Here is a 21,902-nt window from a genome sequence, read left to right as displayed (position 1 = left end):
AAATTTTGTGGGATACCCCTGATTAAACAACTGAATTAAATTTTTAATTCTATTTAATTCAAATAAATTCTGTTAATTCGGTACCTAACTTAAAAATGAATTCTGTCTAATTCGGCAGGAAAACCAGAATTTGTCCAAATTAAAACGAATTTAAATTATTCTATTCGGTTTAATTCTGTTTAATTCAAAAATAATTCTCCAATTTCTGGTTCTGAATCCGAATTGAACTAAATTAAAACGAATTTGAAATTTTTAAATCGGTTTTATTCTGTTTAATTCAAATTCAAATTTTCAATTCAGTTGAATTCTGTTTTGCAGAATTCGATAGAATATAACAGAATTAAAATTTTTAATTCGGTCGAATTCAGTTGTTTAATCAGGGACGACGTATTAGAATGTCAGTATAGATTTTCTTTATGTACATGGAGAAATTTTTCTCGTTTGAAATGATATGGTGTCACAATAAAGCCGGGCCATGGTGGCCATCTAACAGAAATTGAAATGAACACATGAGAAATTACTAAGGTCTCAGTAAAATTTGCAATGGCTACAGTAATGTGTGATATAATCGTCAATGTTACTATGGCCATAGTAGTTTTTCGTGTGTTCATTTCAATTTCTGCTAGATGGCCACTATGGCCCGGCTTTATTATGACACCATACACAGAAAAAAATCTTGAACAAAGAGAATTTGTCTTCATCAGGAGATTTCTACATTATCCAAGAAAATTGAGGTTTTCAAAAAAATTTTCTTAAATTAAGAATATTTACCTCCAATCAAATTTTTTTTCTCTATAGTATTTCAGACGAGAATAATTTGCATAAATCACGAAAAGTTCTGAAAAAAATTGTAACAATTTTCCCGTGAATTTATGAAAAATTTGTACCTCGAAAGCACAGTCTGCAAATGCTAGGGATGCGATATGATTTTTCCAATACTTGCGCTTTTTTTCTCTGAAATATACTTATTTTTCAAAAATACCAGACAATATTCCTGATTGGCTTACACGGGTAGTCAGACATTTCTAATTTTTTTTCTAAAATTACAATTTAATAGACTTGGCAATAAATTTATCTAGTTGGTAAGAAATATAAAATCTATTTGAAAATAATATTATAGTTAATAAAATATATAAGGGAGCTGAATACTAGTAGGAAATTGACTTGTGTACTCTGCCCTAATTTTAAGTATCCGTAACTGTATATAAAATGTTTTTTGTCAAGTTTTCTTACAATATATAATAATAATGTTTATCATTTGATTTTAGTACGGATAGTGGATGGGACAATCCATTTAGGCCAGACGGAGATTTATCCCGAGAAGCAGACGAGATAGTAGAACTGATAAAAGGCGGAAAACCTATAACTCCAACACCAGGTCAAACTGCACCCCCATTACCAGGATGTGATGGTAAAGCAATTGATGACCATGATTCAAGTACCAGTCCACTGCTGAACACATCAACATCCGAACGGACGAATCAAGGGAATGGGAACCTCCATGGGAACGTGAATTCCAACGTCAATAAGCAGCCCGTTAGCGAGAAGGTGACACAACGTCATTTCCATTATCCACTAACGAACAGCCGTGCGAAATAAACTTGGTTGTTTAAACTCTCCTTTCCAACCTTGAGAAAAAGGTGCACGCTCAAGACACTGATCTATTCCATCTTTGACATTTCACATCATCACGCGTATTAGAGACTAGAAATAAATATACTGGACACACACACAACACACTTTACATTTTCGGGATTACTAATATTGTTTTATTTATTCCCTAGTGGATCTGAATTACGGTAAATGATCGTAATTTGCCTATTCGGAATAATTACGGTATTTTTCAGTAGAATCCAGTAATTTACGGCAAAAATACGATATTCTGAATTAATAATACCGTAATTTACGGTAAGAATGCGCCACGGTACTGCAATTTACGGCAAGAATACGGTATGGCACTGCAATTTACGGTAAAAATGCGGTATCCTGCAGTATAAGACTGTAATTTACAGTAAGAAGGCGGCACGGTACTGCGAATTACCGTAAAAATACGGTATTCTGCAGTAGAATATCGTAATTTACGGCAAGAATACGGTATAGTACTGCAATGTACGGTAAAAATACGGTATTCTGCGGTATCATACCGCAATTTATGGTAAAAATGCGGTATTCTGCAGTATAATACTGTAATTTACAGTAAGAAGGGGGCACGGTAATGCAATTTACCGCAAAAATACGGTATTCTGCAGTAGAATACCATAATTTACGACAAGCATACGGCATGGTACTGCAATTTATGGTAAAAATACGGTATTCTGCGGTATGATACTGCAATTTACGATAAAATGCAGTATTCTGCAGTAGAATATCGTAATTTACGGTAAGAATGCAGCACGGTACTGCAATTTACCGTAAAATTACGATATTTTGCAGTAGAATACCGTAATTTACAGTAAACGCACGGTATTGTTGCTGCGAAAGTACGGTACTTGTACCGAAAATTTGCACTAATATGACGGTAATTTATCTTAAAATTATGTCAAGCATGTGGTATTTTACCTTAAAGTGAAGAATTGCACTGCAAAAACTGTAAAAATAAAAAAGCATACGGTGTTTACGGTTAAAAATACCGCTAATACCCGTATTCGCTGTAAAATACGGTACATTACTGTAAATTACCGCCAATTGTGGCAAATTTGTCGTGAGGATGCCGTAATTTATGGTAAATTACGGCAAACTGCGGTAAATTCTCGTAATATGGATCCACCAGAGTTTATTTATTTATTTTAATACACAATTAAATATTTATATTTTACTAATTCTTGTTTGTTTGTTTATTTTTTTATCAGGTCGGTTCAACAACGAGCACGGCGACCGTGGAGGTCAGCAGAGTGACAGCACAGGGTCCTGGAGATGCGTCTCAAGTAGAGCACGTGACTCTCAAGAAAAAGCCCAAGTGCAAATGTTGCGTTCTTCAGTAACGCAGTTTAATAATAATAATAAAAAAAAAATTAATATTAATATTAATAATAATAAAATGATAAATTATACAATAGCATTATTTATAAATGCTGTTTTGTATGAATCTATTTATTTAATTCATACATTTAATTGACACGGACGCGGTTTACTGGAAACGAAAAATGTTCAGTCAGTCAGTCATTTATTTTTTATGCTAATTGAGACCGTGACAAGTCTCTTTAGTTTTAACTGTTTAAAATTTTTTTTTTCACACTGACTTGAGTTGATAATTAAATAAAAAATGCTAAAGAAATAACTTTAACCTACGATATTAAGATTTGAAATAAAGAGTTTAGTGTTAAGGATAAAACAAATATATAACTAAGAGAGAAAATAATAAATAAATATGTGCATTAGCGGTATTTTAAACAGTACGATTTTGGATAAATGATGGTAAAAAAAAAATACAACGGATAAAAATGAAAGAAACTGAAAATGAAAACAAAAAAATTGATATATTTAAAAATTTATTGTAGATACAGAATGGTAGTTAATGAATAGCTTGTATGCTTTTACTATTGTGGTTATCATCGTTAGGATTATCATTGAAAAAAGTCCAGAGAATAAGTTATCAAAGGGCTGAGTTTTTTTTACACACACAGAGTTTTTATTTGAATAAAAGTAAATAACAAAACAAATTACAAGTAAATCTTACAGCAATTAATTAACAAAAAAAGTGAATAAATAAAGCAGATAAAATTAATTTAAATGTGTGTGTGCCTTGTTCGATTTGCCCGATATGTTTCTCACGAGACTGGAGAAAAAATAAAATAAAAAAAAATTGTGCAGAATTAAAACTTACAGCTGTAGGGGCCACAAGTAAAGATTCAGGATTTTCAGAATTTTAAAAATTGTAAATAAATATAATAGAGTAAAAAAATATATTCGATATATTTATTATTTCCACGTGTTACAATGAGATTTTAATGAATGAAAAATTATTTATTTATTTTGTTTTGTTTTATTTGTCGTATATTTTACAGTTATTGTCATTATTTTTTTTTAATTAGTAATTATACAAAATTATTTTAAATTTCTGATTTAGTTGTTTTTATTTAATTCTTTGCTGTGAGTGCACAAAATAATTGTATAATGTATAATCATTAATATATATTTTTAAAAAATTTTTATCAATTATGTTTGTTTTTATAAATTTTACTTGTGTTTTTTTTTTATTTAATAACGAAGGTTTTATCAAATTGTAATGTAATTAAATTTTTTATATTATATTTATATATATATAAATATACAATTTATCGAATGGAGTAAATACATGTAATTCAAATATGGTAATGGTCTATAAATGGGACTCCATCTGTTTTAAAAAAGCAATTATCCAATAATGTACAGACCGCTTTTGGATAATTTCCACCAGCAAGTATATAGTGGCCGATTGATTACATTTTTTTATTGTGACTTCTATTATAAACATTTATATATAACATTTTTTTTTAAATAACTTTTTTATTTTAAAATTTTTACAAAGTACTAATATGCGCGAAATGACATTTTTGATTCTGAAGGGAAGACAATCGTCTGAAGTCATAAATCCAAAATCCATGTGGGATTGCATGGGGACCCATAGGAATCCATAAAGAAATGTATGGATTTATGTAAGAATCCATAGGAATTAATGTAGGAGTGTATGGATTTATATAAAAATCCATGTAGGAAACCATGGGTATCTGGATTCCCATTTTGACATGGCGTAGATTCCCATGGGATATCGAGGTAAAAATCCACGGAAATCTCTACTAGATTCCCGTATGGACTTAGCATGGTGTGGAGTTCCATAGGAACCCATGTAAGAATCTATATTAGGATCTATGCTGGATTCCTATAAGAAACCATATGGGAATCCATCCGAAAACGCCATGTGAGAACCCACATAGGAATATAGGCTGGATTCCCATATGGGAAATCTACATAAGAAACTGTGGGTACCTGGATTCCCATTTTGACATGGCGTAGATTCTCATGGGATATCGAAGTAAAAATCCACATGGAAATCTCTACTAGATTCCCGTATGGATTTAGCATGGTGTTAATTTCCATAGGAACCCATGTAAGAATCTATATTAGGATCTATGCTAGATTCCTAATGGAAACCATATGGGAATCCATCCGAGAACCCACATAAGAATTTAGGCTGGATTCCCATATGGATTTTTTTGATAGGGCAATAAATATTATTAAACCTTCTGACGTCTAGTCTTTTTACGGAACAAAACTTACTGACGTACCCATAGTATTTTTCATTGACCAACAGCTTAATTTTTATTGTTTCTTCTGAAGAGCAAAATATAACCAAACCAGAACTTGAGCGCTGAACTTGAGGTTAAAGATGATGGTTTTACACGAGTACTTGAAGGGACTCAGTAAGGCTGATGTTGACGTACTCTGCTATGTACTGTAGACTGTAGACTTGACTGCTCTCCTACTAGTACGAGCCGGAGTAAAACACTGTCGCGCGCTTCGATGCGTTAGCCTGGTACTAAATGGAGGCGGATAGTTACGTATCCTTATGCATCTACTTACATGCTTTGGAGTTGAATGTAGTAATCACATAATTAAAGTCTAGTAAATTCCGACTATTCAAAGTGGGAAGTCTACGGTTTCCGTGGTACCGTCAAATGACCGCGAATTCTTGTAGAACTTGAGGACATAAGAATTTTTTTCAAATAGCTGTAACTTTTTCAAAAATGAACTAATTCAGACATATTTTTTTTTTCAAAATTTTCATCTTTAAATTTAGTTTTCTGGAAAAAATACAAAAAAAATGAAGTTATTAAAATCTATGAAATTTTTCACTTTTTTTAAAAAATCACATTTTTCCCAAAATCCATTTTTCTCGAAAACTAAGCGAGATATCAAAAAATTTTATTCTTTAAAAAGTCTTATTTTATTGAATTCTATATGAATTCGCGGTCATTTGGCGGCGCCACAGAAACCGTAGAATCCCCGGTAAAATTATTAACATAAAAATTTTTTTACTAATTAGAGTGCAAAATTTAAATAATTACTTGTAATTTTTATTATACTGTCCTATTTTTTTTCAGTTTGTCATAAAATTAATTGATGGATATTTCTGATTATTAAAATCGAAAAATGGATGGAGCTCTGAGACTAAATCATTATCATAAATATATTTAAAAAAAAGGGTAATGAATGATTGAATGGAATAACAGTTAAGGAAAATAGTATTTATATATATTTATCCGTTTTATTATAATTTTTTTTTAATTTAAAAAAAAATATTAAAGAATTATTGCAATTGTATTATAGAAAATAATTGTAAGTATAATACTGAAATCCTGAATGTTTACCGAGTATTATCGCAGTGGTAGATAAATTTTATCGGGTGATTTAAATATTTGATAATCAATAGCCCGTCTACATCTTAAAAAAAATGAATTATATAACAACAATGTTCAAGCTGTATAGTAAAATAAAAATAAAATTTCGTATTAAAATAAATAAAAAAAAAACTAATAATAAATTTTGATTAAATTAAACTTTAGCTTTAGTTTGCATTCTTATCAATTTTTTTATCAATCAAAAAGTAGCAGATTTACATTTTTTCTATTCATATAAATGTAATTTAATATTTCAATAAAAAAAAAATTATTAAATAAATACAAGAGATCTATTGCCGCAAATTTCAGCAATTAAATTGCAATTAGGATGGAAACGCATTGAAAATATGGAAAAAAAAAATAAATAATCAACGTAACGATGACTTGAAGCTTTTGCTCTGCTTCGTTATATTTACACTAATTTACTTCATCTTTATCTGCGATAATTATTTTAATAAAGTAAATAAATAAAAAAATAAATACATTTTATTAAAGTCATTGAGACAAAACTGATGTAATTTATAATAGACATAAAAAAAAAAAGTTAATTAATAAAATGTCAATTTTTACAATCATACAGCAAAACAGATTATAAAAAAAATATATAATAATGTTAAATTATAATTTATATAAGTTTATTTTTCCATTTCATCGTCTTTTCATTATCATTATTTTATTGTTATAAATAAACAATTTTAAAATTTAAATAAAATCTGTGTTCACGATCTCTGTGTGCACAAAATGCACGTGGAAATAAAGTTAAAAAATTAAATAACTGACATACATTAATTTCCTCCAATACATCTGTCATCGCGGAGCTTAAAAATATTACGGAAATTAATTAAAAATAAAGTTGAGTGTCTTGTTAACAAAAAAAATTGACAAAAAAAGTTTTTTTTAATAACAACATTTTATAATCTCTTTTACCTTCTCCTTTTATATTAAATTTTTTTTTTGCACAACTCAATCGCGAAGCAATGAGACGTGTTCTGCTGACGCTTACTCGGTCTCGGCTGATTCACTCACGTAAAAATTATATTTGCACATTCGAATATTCTCAACTAGAACAAAATTTGTATCATTTGAATGATAATTTATTAATGATCAAACAGAACATAATTTCAAGTCACTTTTTTTAAAAATGATTGAAAAAACAAAATGTTAAAAAAAACGTTAAAGAAAACGTTCGTCAGTATCTCAAGTAGCACATGCTTGAGCGAGATTCTGGGATAACACGACTTTATCACTCTAGACAAAATCTCCCCGACAAAATCTCTCCAGGATAAAATTTCTAAAATTATTTTTATCAATCCAATCCCTGATGGCCATACTATCACTTAATAAATTTAACGTTCAGTGATTTTGATTAACTTCACAGTAAGTTTACGTCAAGTTCTTGCAATTGACGATGATATCAAATTTGGACTGAGAATTTCCCATGATTTCATACATGTATGTGTATCACAGTCCATTTATTTATGATATACACATAAAATGTGAAAAAAAATGTGAATACGATTCCAGTCGTAAGTGTAGAAATCATTTTAATTACATAGATTATTATAAGATCTCGTTTATGGAGATCGTGTTCAACAGATTTTGTCCTGGGGAGATTTTGTCATGGGGAGATATCATGGTGGAACCGATTCTGGTGGCAGTGACTGGAGCAAAACCCCTAGTCACTAGTGTCTTTTTCTACGTATAGGTCTTGCGCAAGATCATGTAGCAAGAAACCGTCATTAAGAATTGTGCATGACTTGCTCAAGGCATTGTACACAAGAATATTTAAGATATCTTAGATACGGTGCAGTTTGAAAGTTTCTAGCGCATTTCTTGCACCAGTAACTTATGTCAGGTACTCACGCATGGCTTGCTCAAGATTTTCTCAAGGCTCAAGGTCAATTTTGAGCCTTGAGCAGATCTTGAGCAAGCCATGCACAAATATTTTCAACTATAGTCTTACTCCAGAATAGAGTCATAATCTGGCACGAATTTCTTGTGTAATTTTACCACTTTGAGGATTAAACTGGAATAACATAATCTGGATTAGAGCCTCTAAATACTCAAAACACACAGGAATAATTTTATCCGCTTTTGAACCGAAATCCGAATTATAACTCCATTCGTTGAGGAATTTGAGGTCGTAGTTACAATTTAAAATCAATAAATTATTAGCATTTAGACCTCATAGTTCTCATTGAGGATTTTTAATACTAAAGCAGAATTACTTCCTGAGCGGCAAATAAAACATCAAAGGAGTTGAGGCATTTGAGGACTAAACTAGAATTTGTTTTTTGACTCGGGATAGACTTGCTACTGAAATCTGGCTACAAATATCTGCAGCAAGACATATAGGTTGAACTTTAGACCAGGCTTGCTCAAGATTGTTATCTGAAATACGTACGGATTTTGGCAAACACAATAACTTAAAAAATTTACAACCGATTGATCTATTTTTTTTCTTTATTACATTTGAATTCTCAAATAGAAGAACTCTTCTAAAAATCCCCATCTTTTTGTTGATTTAATTATAATTAATAAAAACTTAAAACTTGCATTGTTATTTTTTTTTGCACAGAGCGTCTTCGATTGGTCACTTTTTGAATGAGCAAATGAGCTGTGCACTAGATTTTCCAGCTTTTTTTATTTTTCTGACGTAATAGAATTTTTTCAAAAACAAATAAAACTAGAAATTTCATTACCAAAAAATATTCATGATTAATCATGATACTGAAGTCAGCAGACGACTAACATTTTTTTGAATTTTTTTCAAAACAATAGACTATAAAAAAAAATTTTGAAAAATAGCACCTATAGCTTTTTTAATTTTCTACATGTGTATTTTTTCAGTTTATTTTTTTTCTTATCATTGATTTGTTGACAAAAATTCAAAACATTATTAAATGTCTTCTAACTTCAAGATCATAATTAATCAATTGAAAAAAATTTTTTTTTCTTAATGTTAATAATTTTATTTATTTCTCTTGTATTTGAAGTAGTGATTTAATTACCGGATAATTAATGAGACAAAGAATAAAATAATGGCAAAGAAACGTGACGTGTCTTAAATAATGGCATCGATTAAGAGATTTCAATTAACGGAATGCGAAAAGTATTGAGTAAGATATTACATTATTATTACGGGAGTTTAATTTATGTGATTTAACAAAGTATCTGTCACCATTGACTCTTAAGTTGGATGCTTTCCCTGATGTGAGGGACGACAAGTCATTGTTACCGATCAAACCGTTCCCGCGATCTCTTGAGCGGCCCTACCGGCTACCGTTGTATAGAAATCACGGAATGTGGGTTTGGTGATGGACTTTTTACAGCATCCAATAAGAAGCAAACTCGTATAATGTCTACATGTGAAATGTCAACTTATTCCAATCCTCCTCACCAATCCTATATCCCTTCAATTGAACTCTCAAAGAGCGCGAAGCCAATAACGCATCCTATTACAGGTTCAGAGATCATATGTGTGCCCTCTAATGTATCCAATCCGATCACTCGTGACAACGATGGCCTTTGACGATCGAGAACTTGTACAGACTATAAATTTTAACTGTCTCAAGATCTTTTCACATGGGTGCTGCTTACTACAATAATATAATTGCCGATCCTTTTTGGATATTACAAATAGTGGGAATTGTTAGTATTTATTATCGATCTTTTAGTTTATTTTTACATGATCTTGAAGTTAGGAGATAGTTAAAAATTTTCGAATTCTTTTTTAATACCTCAATTAAAAAAAAAAAATATGCACATGTAGGAAATCAAAAAAACTATTAGTGCAATTCATTAAAATAATTTACAGTTTTAAAAAAAAATTCAAAAATTAATAGACGTCGGCCAACTTCAGTCTCATTATTTTTACACGAAAAATTTTCGGAGTGAAAGCGGATTTCAGCCGGACGGATGATTTTTTATTTATTTAGGCTCCGGAAATTGAGTTTGAAGGGGAGTTTATTTTAATATTGAAACTCTGGTTTTGATTGAAATGAAATTCAAATCATTCTGCTGAAAAAAAGTCTTATTCCTTCCGTATATAGAGTGAATTTTCTGTATACACAAAAAAAAGGATTTTTTGGAGCGAAAAATTTGTACTAGCCCTAAGAAACTTTTTGCATTATGAAGTAAAAACTCAAATTTTCTTACGCTACACTGTAAAATATTTGCGAAGTCAACGTGGATTAAAGCTGGAGTGGATGACTGCGTATTTATTTAATCACGTTGGAGTAAAATTCACTCTGAAGGAGAGTTTATTTTAATATTTAAAGTCTGGACCGGACTGAATGCCGATTTAAATAAAATCCAATTCACTTCCGATGTTTTACAGTGTAAGAAATTTTTTCGTCCTAAGAAAATTTTTCTTTTCATTTCATAAAAAAAAATTTTTCTTACACCAAGAAATCCTTTTTCTGCGTATAATATCTAAAAAATTTATAATTTGCCCATTTTTAGCTTCGCTGTGTGTAGACGTCACGTTTCCTTTTTTTAGATCTACAGTGATTTAAGTAGAATGTGGGATTGCGGTCTCGCTAAATCAAAATTAGTAATCTTTTAATTTTCTTTTCTTTTAATTTATTTGTCTAATGCAAGTCAAAGCTTACGAACTAAAAACTCACACAATTTACTTACAAACCTTTCCACTATTTACAAACTTTACATCAAAAAATTATTTAAACATTTTGTTACCTCAAACTCCTTACAATTTTATAATTTTAAATCGATTTAATTAAAATTCCCCCACATTAATTTAAAAAAATTTTTAATTTATTATCTAGTCCAGCTGCCAGATATCACTTTTTAAAAAAATTAACAAAAACTACACTGACGCAAAAAATTAAAGGAACAGAAAAATTTTTGTGATTTTTGGAAGGCTGTAACTTTGTGAAAAATAATCGTATCGAGATTTTAAAAAAACTGTTTTATAGCTTGAAATCTCTAGTTTCGGGACATTTTTATCAAAATTTTTTAAGAGCTCCGGCTAGTGCGCAAACATGAGAAATACCGCGAGACAAAAAATTTCTAAATTTTTTTTTTTTCCAAAGAGCCCACGGACCGTGGAAAAATTTTTTAGTTTATTTTTATTTAGTCAGTGTATTTAATACTCATAAATTTCGTCATAAATTTTCTTTTGTTTAAAATAATAAACTATCATTTAGAAAAATAATGAAATTTATTTTTAGAATCTTCCTTTTCGAAGCCTTGACAATAATTATCGAATTACATTTAAGTATTGAATTATAGATTTATTGTTAAAAGTTTACCTAGTTTATTAATGGCATTGAGAAACTCCTTAAGTATCTTTAAATAATATGAAAGAAAAAAAAAATAGTACCGTTAAATGTTATGATAAAATAAAATGAAATGAAAGAAGATGATCCGGATCGAATAAAGGAGAATGGTGACACTTATAAATCTCAACTTGGTATCTTATATAGAACCCTTTCTTGGCATCCATGATACATCAAGGCTTTGCTTATATCACTAGAGTGGGATACTGCAGTTGTTACTTCTACAGCTCCTACTAAAACCTGAGTAAATATGCACAGGTGAATCCTATATAAAGGCTCAGGATAATCGTCATTATGTTACTCGTTTTATTCAAGTCGCGAGGATTATAAGTTGCGACTCTTCTCTATACTAGACAATGTCATTTAGTATAAAAACCACCATATAAAAATTTATTAATTATCGTTTTACTTTTTCGTTATCATGGAGAATCTTAAGATCGCAAAGGGAAGTACGTTGGTATGTGATTTTTAAAAAATACTAAAAACACTTTTTTATTTTTATAATTGATCGAGTGAAAATAATTTATTATTTTTATTGCGTAATTTTATATTATGAGTTTTAATGAATTTTATAGTAAATGCTGTACTATCACTTTAGGCTATCAGTGAAAGTGTTTAGATTTTAATTTATTAATTATTAGAGAATAATTAGATGCGTATGAAATAAATTGTGTTTTGTCGATACTCGATAGTTTAATTATTATGGTGTTGGCTAATAATTGCGGGTTGTATTTAAATATTTTAAATGTCATTCATTGTCTTCGATTTGTGTTCCAACCCTCTATTTAAATGATAATTACTTTTGAATATTTTGTTGCGTTAATGCAAATTTCAAGATTTATGGTTTTAATTGAAAAAAAATTTATATTCCCGAGTCAAAATTTAAATCGTAGATTGATCGTACAAGACGTTGAAAACGTAAATTCAACCTTTGAAGACGTAAATAGTCGTAAAACGTATTTTAGACGTAGTTGACGTACGAAAACGTAAATAAGACTTGCGTAATCGTAAATCGTAGATACAACCTTTCAAAACTTGCAATAAAACAATTAAATTATGTCGGAAAGACAATGCCTAGCAGCTAGAAAACAAGAAATAAAAATTCTTAGCAGCTGTCGAAAAATATTTTGGGCCTTGCAGGAGATAACTGTACTGATGCCCAGTTTCTCGAGCTTTTTTGGGTCTTACAGACTACCTAGAAACTTGTTGACAAAAATGTTTCCGATATAGTTTATATGTTTTATTGCCAGTCTTGAAAGGTTGAATCTACAATTTACGATTACGCAAGTCTTATTTACGTTTCCGTACGTCAACTACGTCTAAAATACGTTTTACGACTATTTACGTCTTCAAAGGTTGAATTTACGTTTTCAACGTCTTGTACGTTCAATCTACGATTTAAATTTCGACTCGGGATTCTTTATAAAATGATACTCGGATATAATTTTTTTACAGTGAAATGAAGAGATTTTTAAAAATCAATTAAGTTCGTCGAAAAGGTCGAAAGTTGGCCGAAAACACGCCGAAATTTTATTATTCTTTATAAACAGGCCGATAAATTGAGTCAGCCGATTTTCGATTTTTTTCAGGCCTAACTATCGGCCCAGCAAATTTCAGCCTTTTGTTCACTACTTGGGCTTTTTTTCGGCCGAAAAAAAAATTTTATTTTTATTTTGGATTGAAATTTTTTACCTGGGTATTACTTGCTGCCGGGTACTATCTTGCAATACACGCTGAAAAAAAATGATAACTATTACCATCTTGCAATAGAGAATGATTACCATACTGTCTGTAATAATTATTATTATGCTTTTATGTTACCCATTCGTTTCTCGTATAGTAATACTTACTATTGCTGATAGTTATATTTACTGTCTAAATAATAATATTTCTTATATCTGAAAAATTTGAAAGTCTTACCACTTAACCCTGGTAGAAATTTTTCGGACTTTTCTCTGAAAAACTCTGAAAAAGTCTTTAGAACTTTAGAACTGAGTTTTTCAGAGAAAATTTCGAATACTTTCCACCAGGGAAAATAGTAATGATTATCATCTCGAATAAAAGTAATTAACATCTCCGATAAGAAAAGTTTCATTTCGCGAATAAAACAGTCTCTTCGTTCAAGTTCATTAGAATCATCGTGAGAAAGAAGAAATTTCTTATAAATTTGAATTAAGTTTTTTCTCAAGAAAGTTATTTTCTTTTTTCAAAGGAAATTCTTTTTCTCGTTGTGCAAAAAAAAATCTGCTTAAAAATACTTAATAAAAAAAAAAAAATTATTAAGAGTTTAAAAAATGATAGTAAATAAATTAAAAAAATATTAAATTAAAGGTACTGTGTGTGTTGATTGGAAGTCTTGTCTGCAGTGCAGACAAGTTATCACCAGGTCAGAAAGCACCCCCACATGCTACTAATTCCGGTGGGTCATCATTAAAAGCCCCATTTGCGGGTAATCGTGCCGCAGATGTTGGCTCTAGGTCAGACGTCGGTAGAAGTGGGGGTTCACGACCCCCAGCATCTCCACCGCAAGCTCCAAAGGAAGATGGAGTCACCAGAGAAGAGACCGAAGATCTTAAAGAAATAGATGGTCAGCTTGTGCGTGTGGTCAAGGGTAATTTTGCTTACGATAGTCCCGAAGGACTTCCAGTTGCCGTCAAGTAAGTCATCAAAATATTAATCACTAAAATTTTTTTTTAATATTATCATTATTCAAACAGATATGAAGCCGATGAAAATGGAAACAGAGCAAGTTTCACTATTGGGAATCCCACAGGAGGTGGCGGGGCTGGAAGAGGTACCGGGACTGGAGGTAGAGGTGGTGGAACTGGAGGAAAAGGTACCGGAGCTGGTGGTAAAGGTACCGGAGCTGGTGGAAAAGGTACCGGGGCTGGTGGAAAAGGTACCGGAGCTGGTGGAAAAGGTGGCGGAACTGGAGGTGGATCTGGTTCAGGTGGAGGAAAACCAAATTCTGACAAAACTTATCTTCCTCCAAGTTAATTTATTTTATATATACATCCTTATATTTTTTTTTTGCATTAGAAATATCAAAAGTAGATTTAATACAGCTTTAGTAGTTCAACTGATTCTTTGTTAGTTTCTTTTTATTTCTTAAATAAATAATTTCTAAGCCAATCAAGTTCCTCGGTACGTACTATATCCAAACGGATTCAACAAAAGTGGCAAATGATAATTTCTATCAAGACTTTTAATATCAAATATAACTTCAATGATTGGATACAATGACGATCTTTCAGTTGTAATAAAATAATTTTCTACATTAAATTTAAGTTTATAACGTCCTATTGTTAATGATTGTCCAGCTAATTCTAATAAATCGGAGCATCGGCCATCTGATGTTGTCTTACTAATTAAAAATAAAAATATTTATTTTAATTACTATTAAGTAGTTATTATTTTTATTTAACACCTCAAGCGCAAAGGCGACACTCAATTTTTTTCGGGTTTTTCACTCACTTTGAATCATCTCAGGAATTAATATTCCAAAATAAAAGTAATGAAGAAAAATAAAATGAGTGATTGAGGTGCACTTCTGGATTTTCAAAAATTTTTAAAAATTAATAACCAACCTTTCACTAATCAAAGTCCAGGTGTTTGTATTTTTATAAAGACTCACTGGCAAATTCGCTACAGGAAGTCCTCTACTTGTGTCCAATACATGAGTCGATATATGAGGAGTATTCATTATTTATTAATTTAATTATAAAAAATTAAAATGCCTCCGACTGTTGTGCAGCAGCGACTGAGGCCAGTTAATATATTTATAAATATCATATATTCTTATCAACTTGAAGATATTACAGCTCGGAGATTGTAAAAAATATATGATAACACAATGAAAAAAATATGGTCAACATTTTATTTTATTTTTTTTAAACTTCTTATATAATACAAAAATATTAATTCAAGTTAATTTTAATATTTTTTGAAAAAAAAAAATTATTTATCATAAAAAAAAAACTTTAAAGGCCACAATTAAAATCTACAAGTATAATTAATATATTATCTATACATTAATAAGAATTTATATAATAATTTTACTTAATGTTAAGAATAATAAATATGTAGGAGTAATTAGGAGTAAGGATGATAAAATAAAATCATCTATCAGCGTCGCGGTAAGTTGTGTAACTGTGTGGGCTTAATAAAATGGGTATATGGTAAGTTCCTGTTGGATTTTTAACATCAAATACTATTTCGATAAATGGGTACATCGTCTCGATTCTCCTTACGGTGAAATATTTGTCGACGTCGAAATGAATTTTGTAACGGCCGGCTGTTAATTGTAATTTTAGATTATCGACAAGGTCTGAGCAGCGTCCATTGGATGATGTTGAGCTGAAAAAAATAAAAGTATTTATTAACATCTTGTTTTAATTTAAAAAAAAAAAAATTAATTTTTTTAAAGGTAAAAGGTGAAATATTTATTTTTTATTGTTTTTACAATAAATTTATACGAGAAATTAAATTTATTGTACATTGTAAAAAAAAAACGGTGTAAGTCCGCCCTATTTCGGTGTTAAGACTATTGGTGTTAAAATAACACCGGTAGCAGTGTTAAAATTTTTCCTGGTGTTAAAAGTAGTTTCATTTTTCAAGTATGAGAAGTCGAACTTCAAATATAGAAAAAAATTTCTATTGTTTCAAATACAAGTAAAAAATTTTGAAATTTTGGGTTGACGCAATCAAATTCCCTAATACTTTTCAAAGCTGCTTGATATTTCCCAGTGGCTTTAAATTCCCTGATTGTTTTCGAAGTTTCCTGATATTTCCCAATTACATTAAATCTCTTATTCTTTTTTAAAATTCCCTGATATTTTCTAGTTGCATTAAATTCCCTGATACTTTTTAAAGTTCCCTGATATTCCCTAGTTGCATTAAATTCCCTGATATTCTCCAGTTGCTTAATCTCCCTGGTTATCTTTGAAATTCCCTAATATTCCCCAATTGCATTAAATTCCCTGTTCTTTTCCCAAATTCCCTGATATTTCCCAGTTTCATAAATTCCCTGTTCTTTTCCCAAATTGCTTGACAGTTCCCAGTTGCATAAATTCCCTGATTATCTTTGAAGTTCCCTATTATTTCCCGGTTGCGTTAAATTTCCTGATACTTTTAAAAATTCCCTGATATTTCCTGATTGCATTAAATTCCTTAATACTCTGAAATTCTCTGATATTTCCGTTATATAAAATTCGCTGATACTCTTTAAAATTCCCTGATATTTTCCGGTCTATGGTCACCCTCTTAATATAAAAAAAAATATAATTAATATACCTCTCGTTTAAGAAAGTCCATCGTCCATCCATAAGTTTGTACAAACTGACTTGCAGACCAGATATGGGTATTCCTTTGCTAACATCCAAAACATGTGTCGATATACAAGGAGCTTTAAACTTAATATTTTGTACCGAATTTGATTGTTTTTTAGTTTGTTCACTTGGGCCGGCTACAACTTGTACATTACTTTTAGCATTAGGCATAGAATTATTGTTGCTTTTATTAATTACTTTAGTTACAGTACGTTGAGTTATTGTTTTCGTTCCCGAGGTCAACAAACTCGGGAGATTGCCTTTTATTTTACTAAGAACATAACCAGGAGGTAATTTTCCTGTAGTGAGTGTCACAGTTTTACCAGTCGACAATCTCAATGTTTTATTTTGTGTCGGAGTAGCAGTCAACGAATTTGCAATTTCTTGTCCTTCAGCAATCGAAAGCTGTGGCGTATTGACTTGACAAGCGGCTATAAGTTTTGTTTCCGGTTCTTCACCAGCATCATTATTATTTTTAATTAAATTTAAATCACTAGTTATCTGTTTATTAAATGCCTTAGAAACATCAAGTTCTTCATTTTTATATATTTTAGTTATCGATACTTCCGTCAGTTCTCTTTCGTCATTAATATGTTGCTCATTACCATCAACTTCTTCAGTAGCAACATTGCCCTCATTGTCTTCAAAATATTCCCCATGGACGTGAGCCATCGCTTCAGCCAAAGTATCTCTCCGTTGGTTGGTATCAAGTTTTATTTTTTTCCTGCACTGCTCAATATCTTTTTCTATTTTATTAGTATAATCATGGGAGTCATTGTCATCTTGGTCTACCATTTGATTAGTTTTTTTTTCTATTTGATCATCCTCGTCCATGTCCAGTCGCTCGACAACATACTCGATGTCATTATCATACTCAATATCATTGTCATCATCTTCATCTTCATTTTCATCATCATCGCCGTCACTTTTCTTGATGGATTCAACGTTGACGGTTTCGAATTCTTGCGTGTACTCAATTAGTCTTTCATTATCTTCCTCGCTGTTATGCATGTGCGTTTGGTACATGAGTGCTGCTCTTTGATGCTTCATTGTACACGTGTGCTTCAACAATGACAGACGGTGGGCATGAAGATTTTTTTTACAATACGTACAATATGCTCGTGTTACTTGACCTGGTACTGATGTCAACCACCCTGGCGAATAATTTATTTTTTATTAGTAATTGGAAATGTCTTGGCTGGAAGTTTTTTTATGGTTTCAAAATTTATTACTTTGGTATCTCAATTTTTCGGAATAATTTTATAAAAACAAGAAAATTTGAGATACTAAATTAATAGACTTATTAACTATGGAAATAAATGAAATTGAAGTCTGTTTGTAATTTAAAAATAACAGATTTTTACTGAATGCATAGACTGTAAAAAATTTGCTGAGTGAACGTGGATTAAATCCGGAGAGGATGACTGGGTAATCGGAGTGAATATGGATTTAAATAAAATCCAGACCACTCCAAAATCACTCCGCTGGAAAGAGAAACTCTCTATTTACATGAGTATAAATGTAGCAGACGTAAGAAAATTTTTTAATTACGTATAAAAAATTAAGTAATTAAAATAATAAAAGTTTTGAAAAATGCATGTACTCATTTTTTAATTGTCTACACGTGTATTTTTTTATAAACATTTTATTTTATTGTTTCAAAGTTTTAAAAATTGTCAGATGCCCGCTAACTTTACTGTCCTCCTATTTACTCTGTGTGCGAAGTGATTTTTTTTTAAACTCCGGAACTCTGAGTGATGGAGTGAATTTTGATTGAAATAAAATCCGTAATCACTCCGAATCCACTCCCGATTTATTACAGTGTATGAAAGTATGTACGGTACTTATAAAAAAAAAATGTTTTTAATTTTCGCCTGTCTGTCTGTTTCTATCCGACTAATTTTTGAAACGGCTGGTCCGATTTTGACGGGACTTTTACTGGTAATTAACTGATGTTATAAGAAGTAACTTTGGCTACTTTTATAGTAGAAAAAATAAAAGTCGAGTAATATAACAACGAATTTGCTGCGAAGGTTGATCTCTTTGAGGTTTCGATGGAAAAGATCAAAGTGAGGCCGAAAGAGTAATTTTGAACTGAAATAGCTGGTGATAATCTAATTATTAAGAGAATAAGGAAAGTTTTGTTCCCGCCATATCTATATGATAGAATTAGTTAATGTTATTGAAATTGGTATCATTAAATAGGTCTTGACTTGAATTTTTGTCTTTTCATAGTTTAAACTCTTTTATTTCCCAAGTATTAAGATAAATAGATTTATCTATATCATTCGAATTACATTTAAATTACGCGAGAAAAAAGACGATCGTATTTATTTTCTTTAAATAAATTAATACTTTAATTATTCTGTCACTAAATATGACTGAATGTCAATGAATATATATCTATATTATTTATATCGCGTTACTTATTCCAAAATGACAGATTTTTATACTCCCTTTTGGTTTTAGGAAGCTTCTCAAAGCCAAAAAAGTGTGCAGAGAAAAAAAAAGGATTCATTGACACAAAAAATCTTTACTCGCCTAAAAAAAATTTTAACTTACCCCAAGAAATTTTTTGCATTGTGAATTGAAAACAAAAATTTATTTAGAACTAGAAAAAATTACTTGGTGCAAGGAATTATTTCTTGACCAAAAAAATCTTTTCTCGCTCCAAGACAATTTTTTTATTTAATTCCTAATGCATAAAATTTCTTGGTGCAAATTAAAATTTTGTTGCGGCAAGAAATCCTTTTTTGCTGCGTATTTTATAAATTTAGTAGTGATATTTGAGCAGTCACGTAGTGACTGCAGGCTCGTTAGCGATTATGGTGATTATTATAATTCTTTTTTTTCAAAAATTGATAATCAATTTTTATTAATGTTTGATTTTCTATCTTTGATTATTTTCTAAGACTTTTTATTATTTTTGTTCATCATAACTTTTGAATTTTTTTAAAAACGATAAATCATTAAAAAAAAAAATTCGAAAAAATTGCATCTATGGTTTTTTAAATTTTCTACATGTGCATATTTTTAGTTTTCTTTTTTTTGCCATTGATTTATTGAAAAAAAAAAATAGAATCGTCAATTTTTATTTTCTGTTGTCTACCAACCGAATTATATATTCGTATTTTCATTTAAATATTCAAAAATACTTCGTTACTAGTTTACTAGGATTACATCTTTCATGAATATTATCAAGTAAACAAAAAAAAATACTTGTATTTATATTTCGAACGAGGCTGTAAATTAAAATGCTAAATATTAAAAAAACAAAGTGAAGTAAAATAATTTTATCTGATAATAAAATTAAAATAAATAAGATATAAAAATAAAAAAATTGAAATTTACCTTTGAAATCCTGCATGAGTTCCCACTCTTTGCGATAACGTTGAGTATAAACTCGTGTCTTGGCATGACTTATTTTCCCAGTTGGAGTTAGACGCTGAGGTTCTTGAATATATTCAGTACAGACGACTGTTTGACCATCAATAATAATATTTGATGATACTTGATTTTTTTCCATACCTTATGTTATGTATATTTAAAATTGAAATATTATAAATACTGTATATATATATAGAGATATTTAATTTTTAATTCAACAAAAAAAATATACCCTAAATAAGTTTCAACACAAAATCACTAAAGTTTTAACCATTTTATGGACTCAACAATTCAAAAAAATAGAGACCTAGAAAACTAGATGTCTAGTTATTGAAGATAACTCCCTAGCAATGGCGACTAAAATTATAAAAAGACTCTTCACTTACGCACAAACTCACATCATTTCATCATTCAGTAACGTCGTTGTAATAAAGACCCACTTTTATTTATTACTAAATATGATTAAATATTTTTGTGAAATTTTTATTTGTATTTAAATTGACTTATAGTTTTTTAATTTATTTTTTAAAATTATTGCTACGCTGTGAGCGTAATTACAGTGAATTTTCAGTTAGAAAAAGAAATTATTTTAGTGACTAGTATTTACGGACCTGACTTTCCCCAGGCAGTGCAAAATGGCTGACGTATTTTATAAAGAAGTGCGCGCGCATTTAAATGATGCAGTAAGAAATGGCGGGAAAATTCAAATTATTTTTTTCTAAAAGTTGAACCAGTAATTTTAGTTTTAATTTTAATTAATTATTAGATCATTAATTATAAAAAATTTGTCAATTAAAACGTAATTGAAATTTTATGAGTAAACGTAACTGACAATTAGCAATTATTTAAATTTTTGAATTAATAAATAAAATTTGAGTGAAAAAAATTAAAAAATGCGTATTTAAATGTTTTAAAAACCTGCGCGCGCATTTTTTTCAATTCCATTATTTAATTAATTAACAAATTAATTAATTTATTTAAAATTTATAAATTGTCTCGTCTGCTACATACACACGCATAAAATTTTTATTATTTTTGAATATAAAACCGGCACCGCCATCAGTTGTTGGTAGTAAGCATTAATATTTTTAAATGCTGAGACAAAAAAAGAAAAAATATAGTTACATATTATTAATATATTAAACAATATATAAATACAAAGATCTTTGACATTTGATATCGCCAAGTATATATTTATTTATTATTGTCTTCAATAATTTAATCAGTATCAGTAATTTTTTTTTATTAAATAAAAAACTAAGTTTTATAATAAATTTTCATAAATGATTTCATGTAATTAAACAGAGACAAATTATTTAAATTAATTTTTTTAATAAACAACTTTTTAAAAATTTAAATTCGAAAATTTGATTTGTAAAAACAATATTTCCTCCCTTAATATAAACAATTGCTATCTACATTTACATGAAGAATTCATCTTACGAAATGTTAATTTATTATTTGATGTAAAAAAAAATTAAACCAGTCAAATTATTTGAAAAAATTTTAAT

The 21,902-nt window shown here is 29.7% G+C and overlaps 4 protein-coding genes across 8 annotated transcripts in view; 2 read left to right on the top strand and 2 right to left on the bottom strand.

The window, feature by feature from the left end:
* Nucleotides 1–3,642, top strand: part of LOC130674040 (location of vulva defective 1) — a 55,405-nt gene extending 51,763 nt beyond the window's left edge. For 3 of the 4 annotated variants that reach the window (XM_057479312.1, XM_057479311.1, XM_057479313.1), the window contains 2 exons: nucleotides 1,269–1,548; nucleotides 2,850–3,642. In XM_057479312.1, coding sequence (XP_057335295.1) covers nucleotides 1,269–1,548; nucleotides 2,850–2,981 — 412 coding nt within the window. In that variant the 3' untranslated portion in view covers nucleotides 2,982–3,642. Of the gene's footprint in view, nucleotides 1–1,268; nucleotides 1,641–2,849 lie in introns of all 4 variants that reach the window. The other variant, XM_057479314.1, reaches the window with a different exon arrangement.
* Nucleotides 3,643–11,966: 8,324 nt separating this feature from the next.
* On the top strand, nucleotides 11,967–15,528 carry LOC130672857 (probable H/ACA ribonucleoprotein complex subunit 1). The gene is made up of 3 exons (XM_057477622.1): nucleotides 11,967–12,134; nucleotides 14,009–14,334; nucleotides 14,395–15,528. The coding sequence occupies exons 1-3, from the start codon at nucleotides 12,099–12,101 to the stop codon at nucleotides 14,672–14,674; spliced, it is 642 nt and encodes a 213-aa protein (XP_057333605.1). The 5' UTR covers nucleotides 11,967–12,098; the 3' UTR covers nucleotides 14,675–15,528.
* Nucleotides 14,810–15,405, bottom strand: LOC130672858 (5-hydroxyisourate hydrolase 1-like). Its single transcript, XM_057477623.1, has 2 exons — nucleotides 15,265–15,405; nucleotides 14,810–15,041 (listed from the first exon to the last, which is right to left on the bottom strand). Exons 1-2 carry the CDS (start codon nucleotides 15,378–15,380, stop codon nucleotides 14,810–14,812), a joined length of 348 nt encoding a protein of 115 aa, XP_057333606.1. The 5' UTR covers nucleotides 15,381–15,405.
* On the bottom strand, nucleotides 15,422–20,783 carry LOC130672854 (phospholipase D C-like). 2 transcript variants are annotated; one of them, XM_057477620.1, is made up of 4 exons: nucleotides 20,624–20,777; nucleotides 20,356–20,532; nucleotides 16,970–18,158; nucleotides 15,422–16,033 (listed from the first exon to the last, which is right to left on the bottom strand). In XM_057477620.1, the coding sequence occupies exons 2-4, from the start codon at nucleotides 20,528–20,530 to the stop codon at nucleotides 15,796–15,798; spliced, it is 1,602 nt and encodes a 533-aa protein (XP_057333603.1). In that variant the 5' UTR covers nucleotides 20,531–20,532; nucleotides 20,624–20,777; the 3' UTR covers nucleotides 15,422–15,795. The 2 variants fall into 2 exon arrangements, with proteins under 2 accessions (XP_057333603.1, XP_057333602.1); XM_057477619.1 differs by having other exon boundaries at nucleotides 20,356–20,783.
* Between the last annotated feature and the right edge of the window lie 1,119 nt (nucleotides 20,784–21,902).

Source organism: Microplitis mediator, chromosome 8 (assembly GCF_029852145.1).
Source record: "Microplitis mediator isolate UGA2020A chromosome 8, iyMicMedi2.1, whole genome shotgun sequence".
Classification (NCBI taxonomy): domain Eukaryota; kingdom Metazoa; phylum Arthropoda; class Insecta; order Hymenoptera; family Braconidae; genus Microplitis; species Microplitis mediator.
Note: the sequence above shows the minus strand (reverse complement) of the source record. Positions and strands in the feature narration are given on the sequence as shown.

Excerpts from the sequence above, each read along its gene's own strand:
- LOC130672857 (XM_057477622.1), top strand. The coding sequence starts at position 12,099 with ATGGAGAATCTTAAGATCGCAAAGGGAAGTACGTTG. Across the intron at positions 12,135-14,008 it reads TCGCAAAGGGAAGTACGTTG|GTACTGTGTGTGTTGATTGG; the intron begins GTATGTGATTTT and ends ATTAAATTAAAG. Across the intron at positions 14,335-14,394 it reads GGACTTCCAGTTGCCGTCAA|ATATGAAGCCGATGAAAATG; the intron begins GTAAGTCATCAA and ends TTATTCAAACAG.
- LOC130672854 (XM_057477619.1), bottom strand. The coding sequence starts at position 20,530 with ATGGAAAAAAATCAAGTATCATCAAATATTATTATTGATGGTCAAACA. Across the intron at positions 18,159-20,355 it reads ACTCATGCAGGATTTCAAAG|GGTGGTTGACATCAGTACCA; the intron begins GTAAATTTCAAT and ends ATTATTCGCCAG. Across the intron at positions 16,034-16,969 it reads TGGACTTTCTTAAACGAGAG|CTCAACATCATCCAATGGAC; the intron begins GTATATTAATTA and ends TATTTTTTTCAG.
- LOC130672858 (XM_057477623.1), bottom strand. The coding sequence starts at position 15,380 with ATGAATACTCCTCATATATCGACTCATGTATTGGACACAAGTAGAGGA. Across the intron at positions 15,042-15,264 it reads TGGACTTTGATTAGTGAAAG|TAAGACAACATCAGATGGCC; the intron begins GTTGGTTATTAA and ends ATTTTTAATTAG.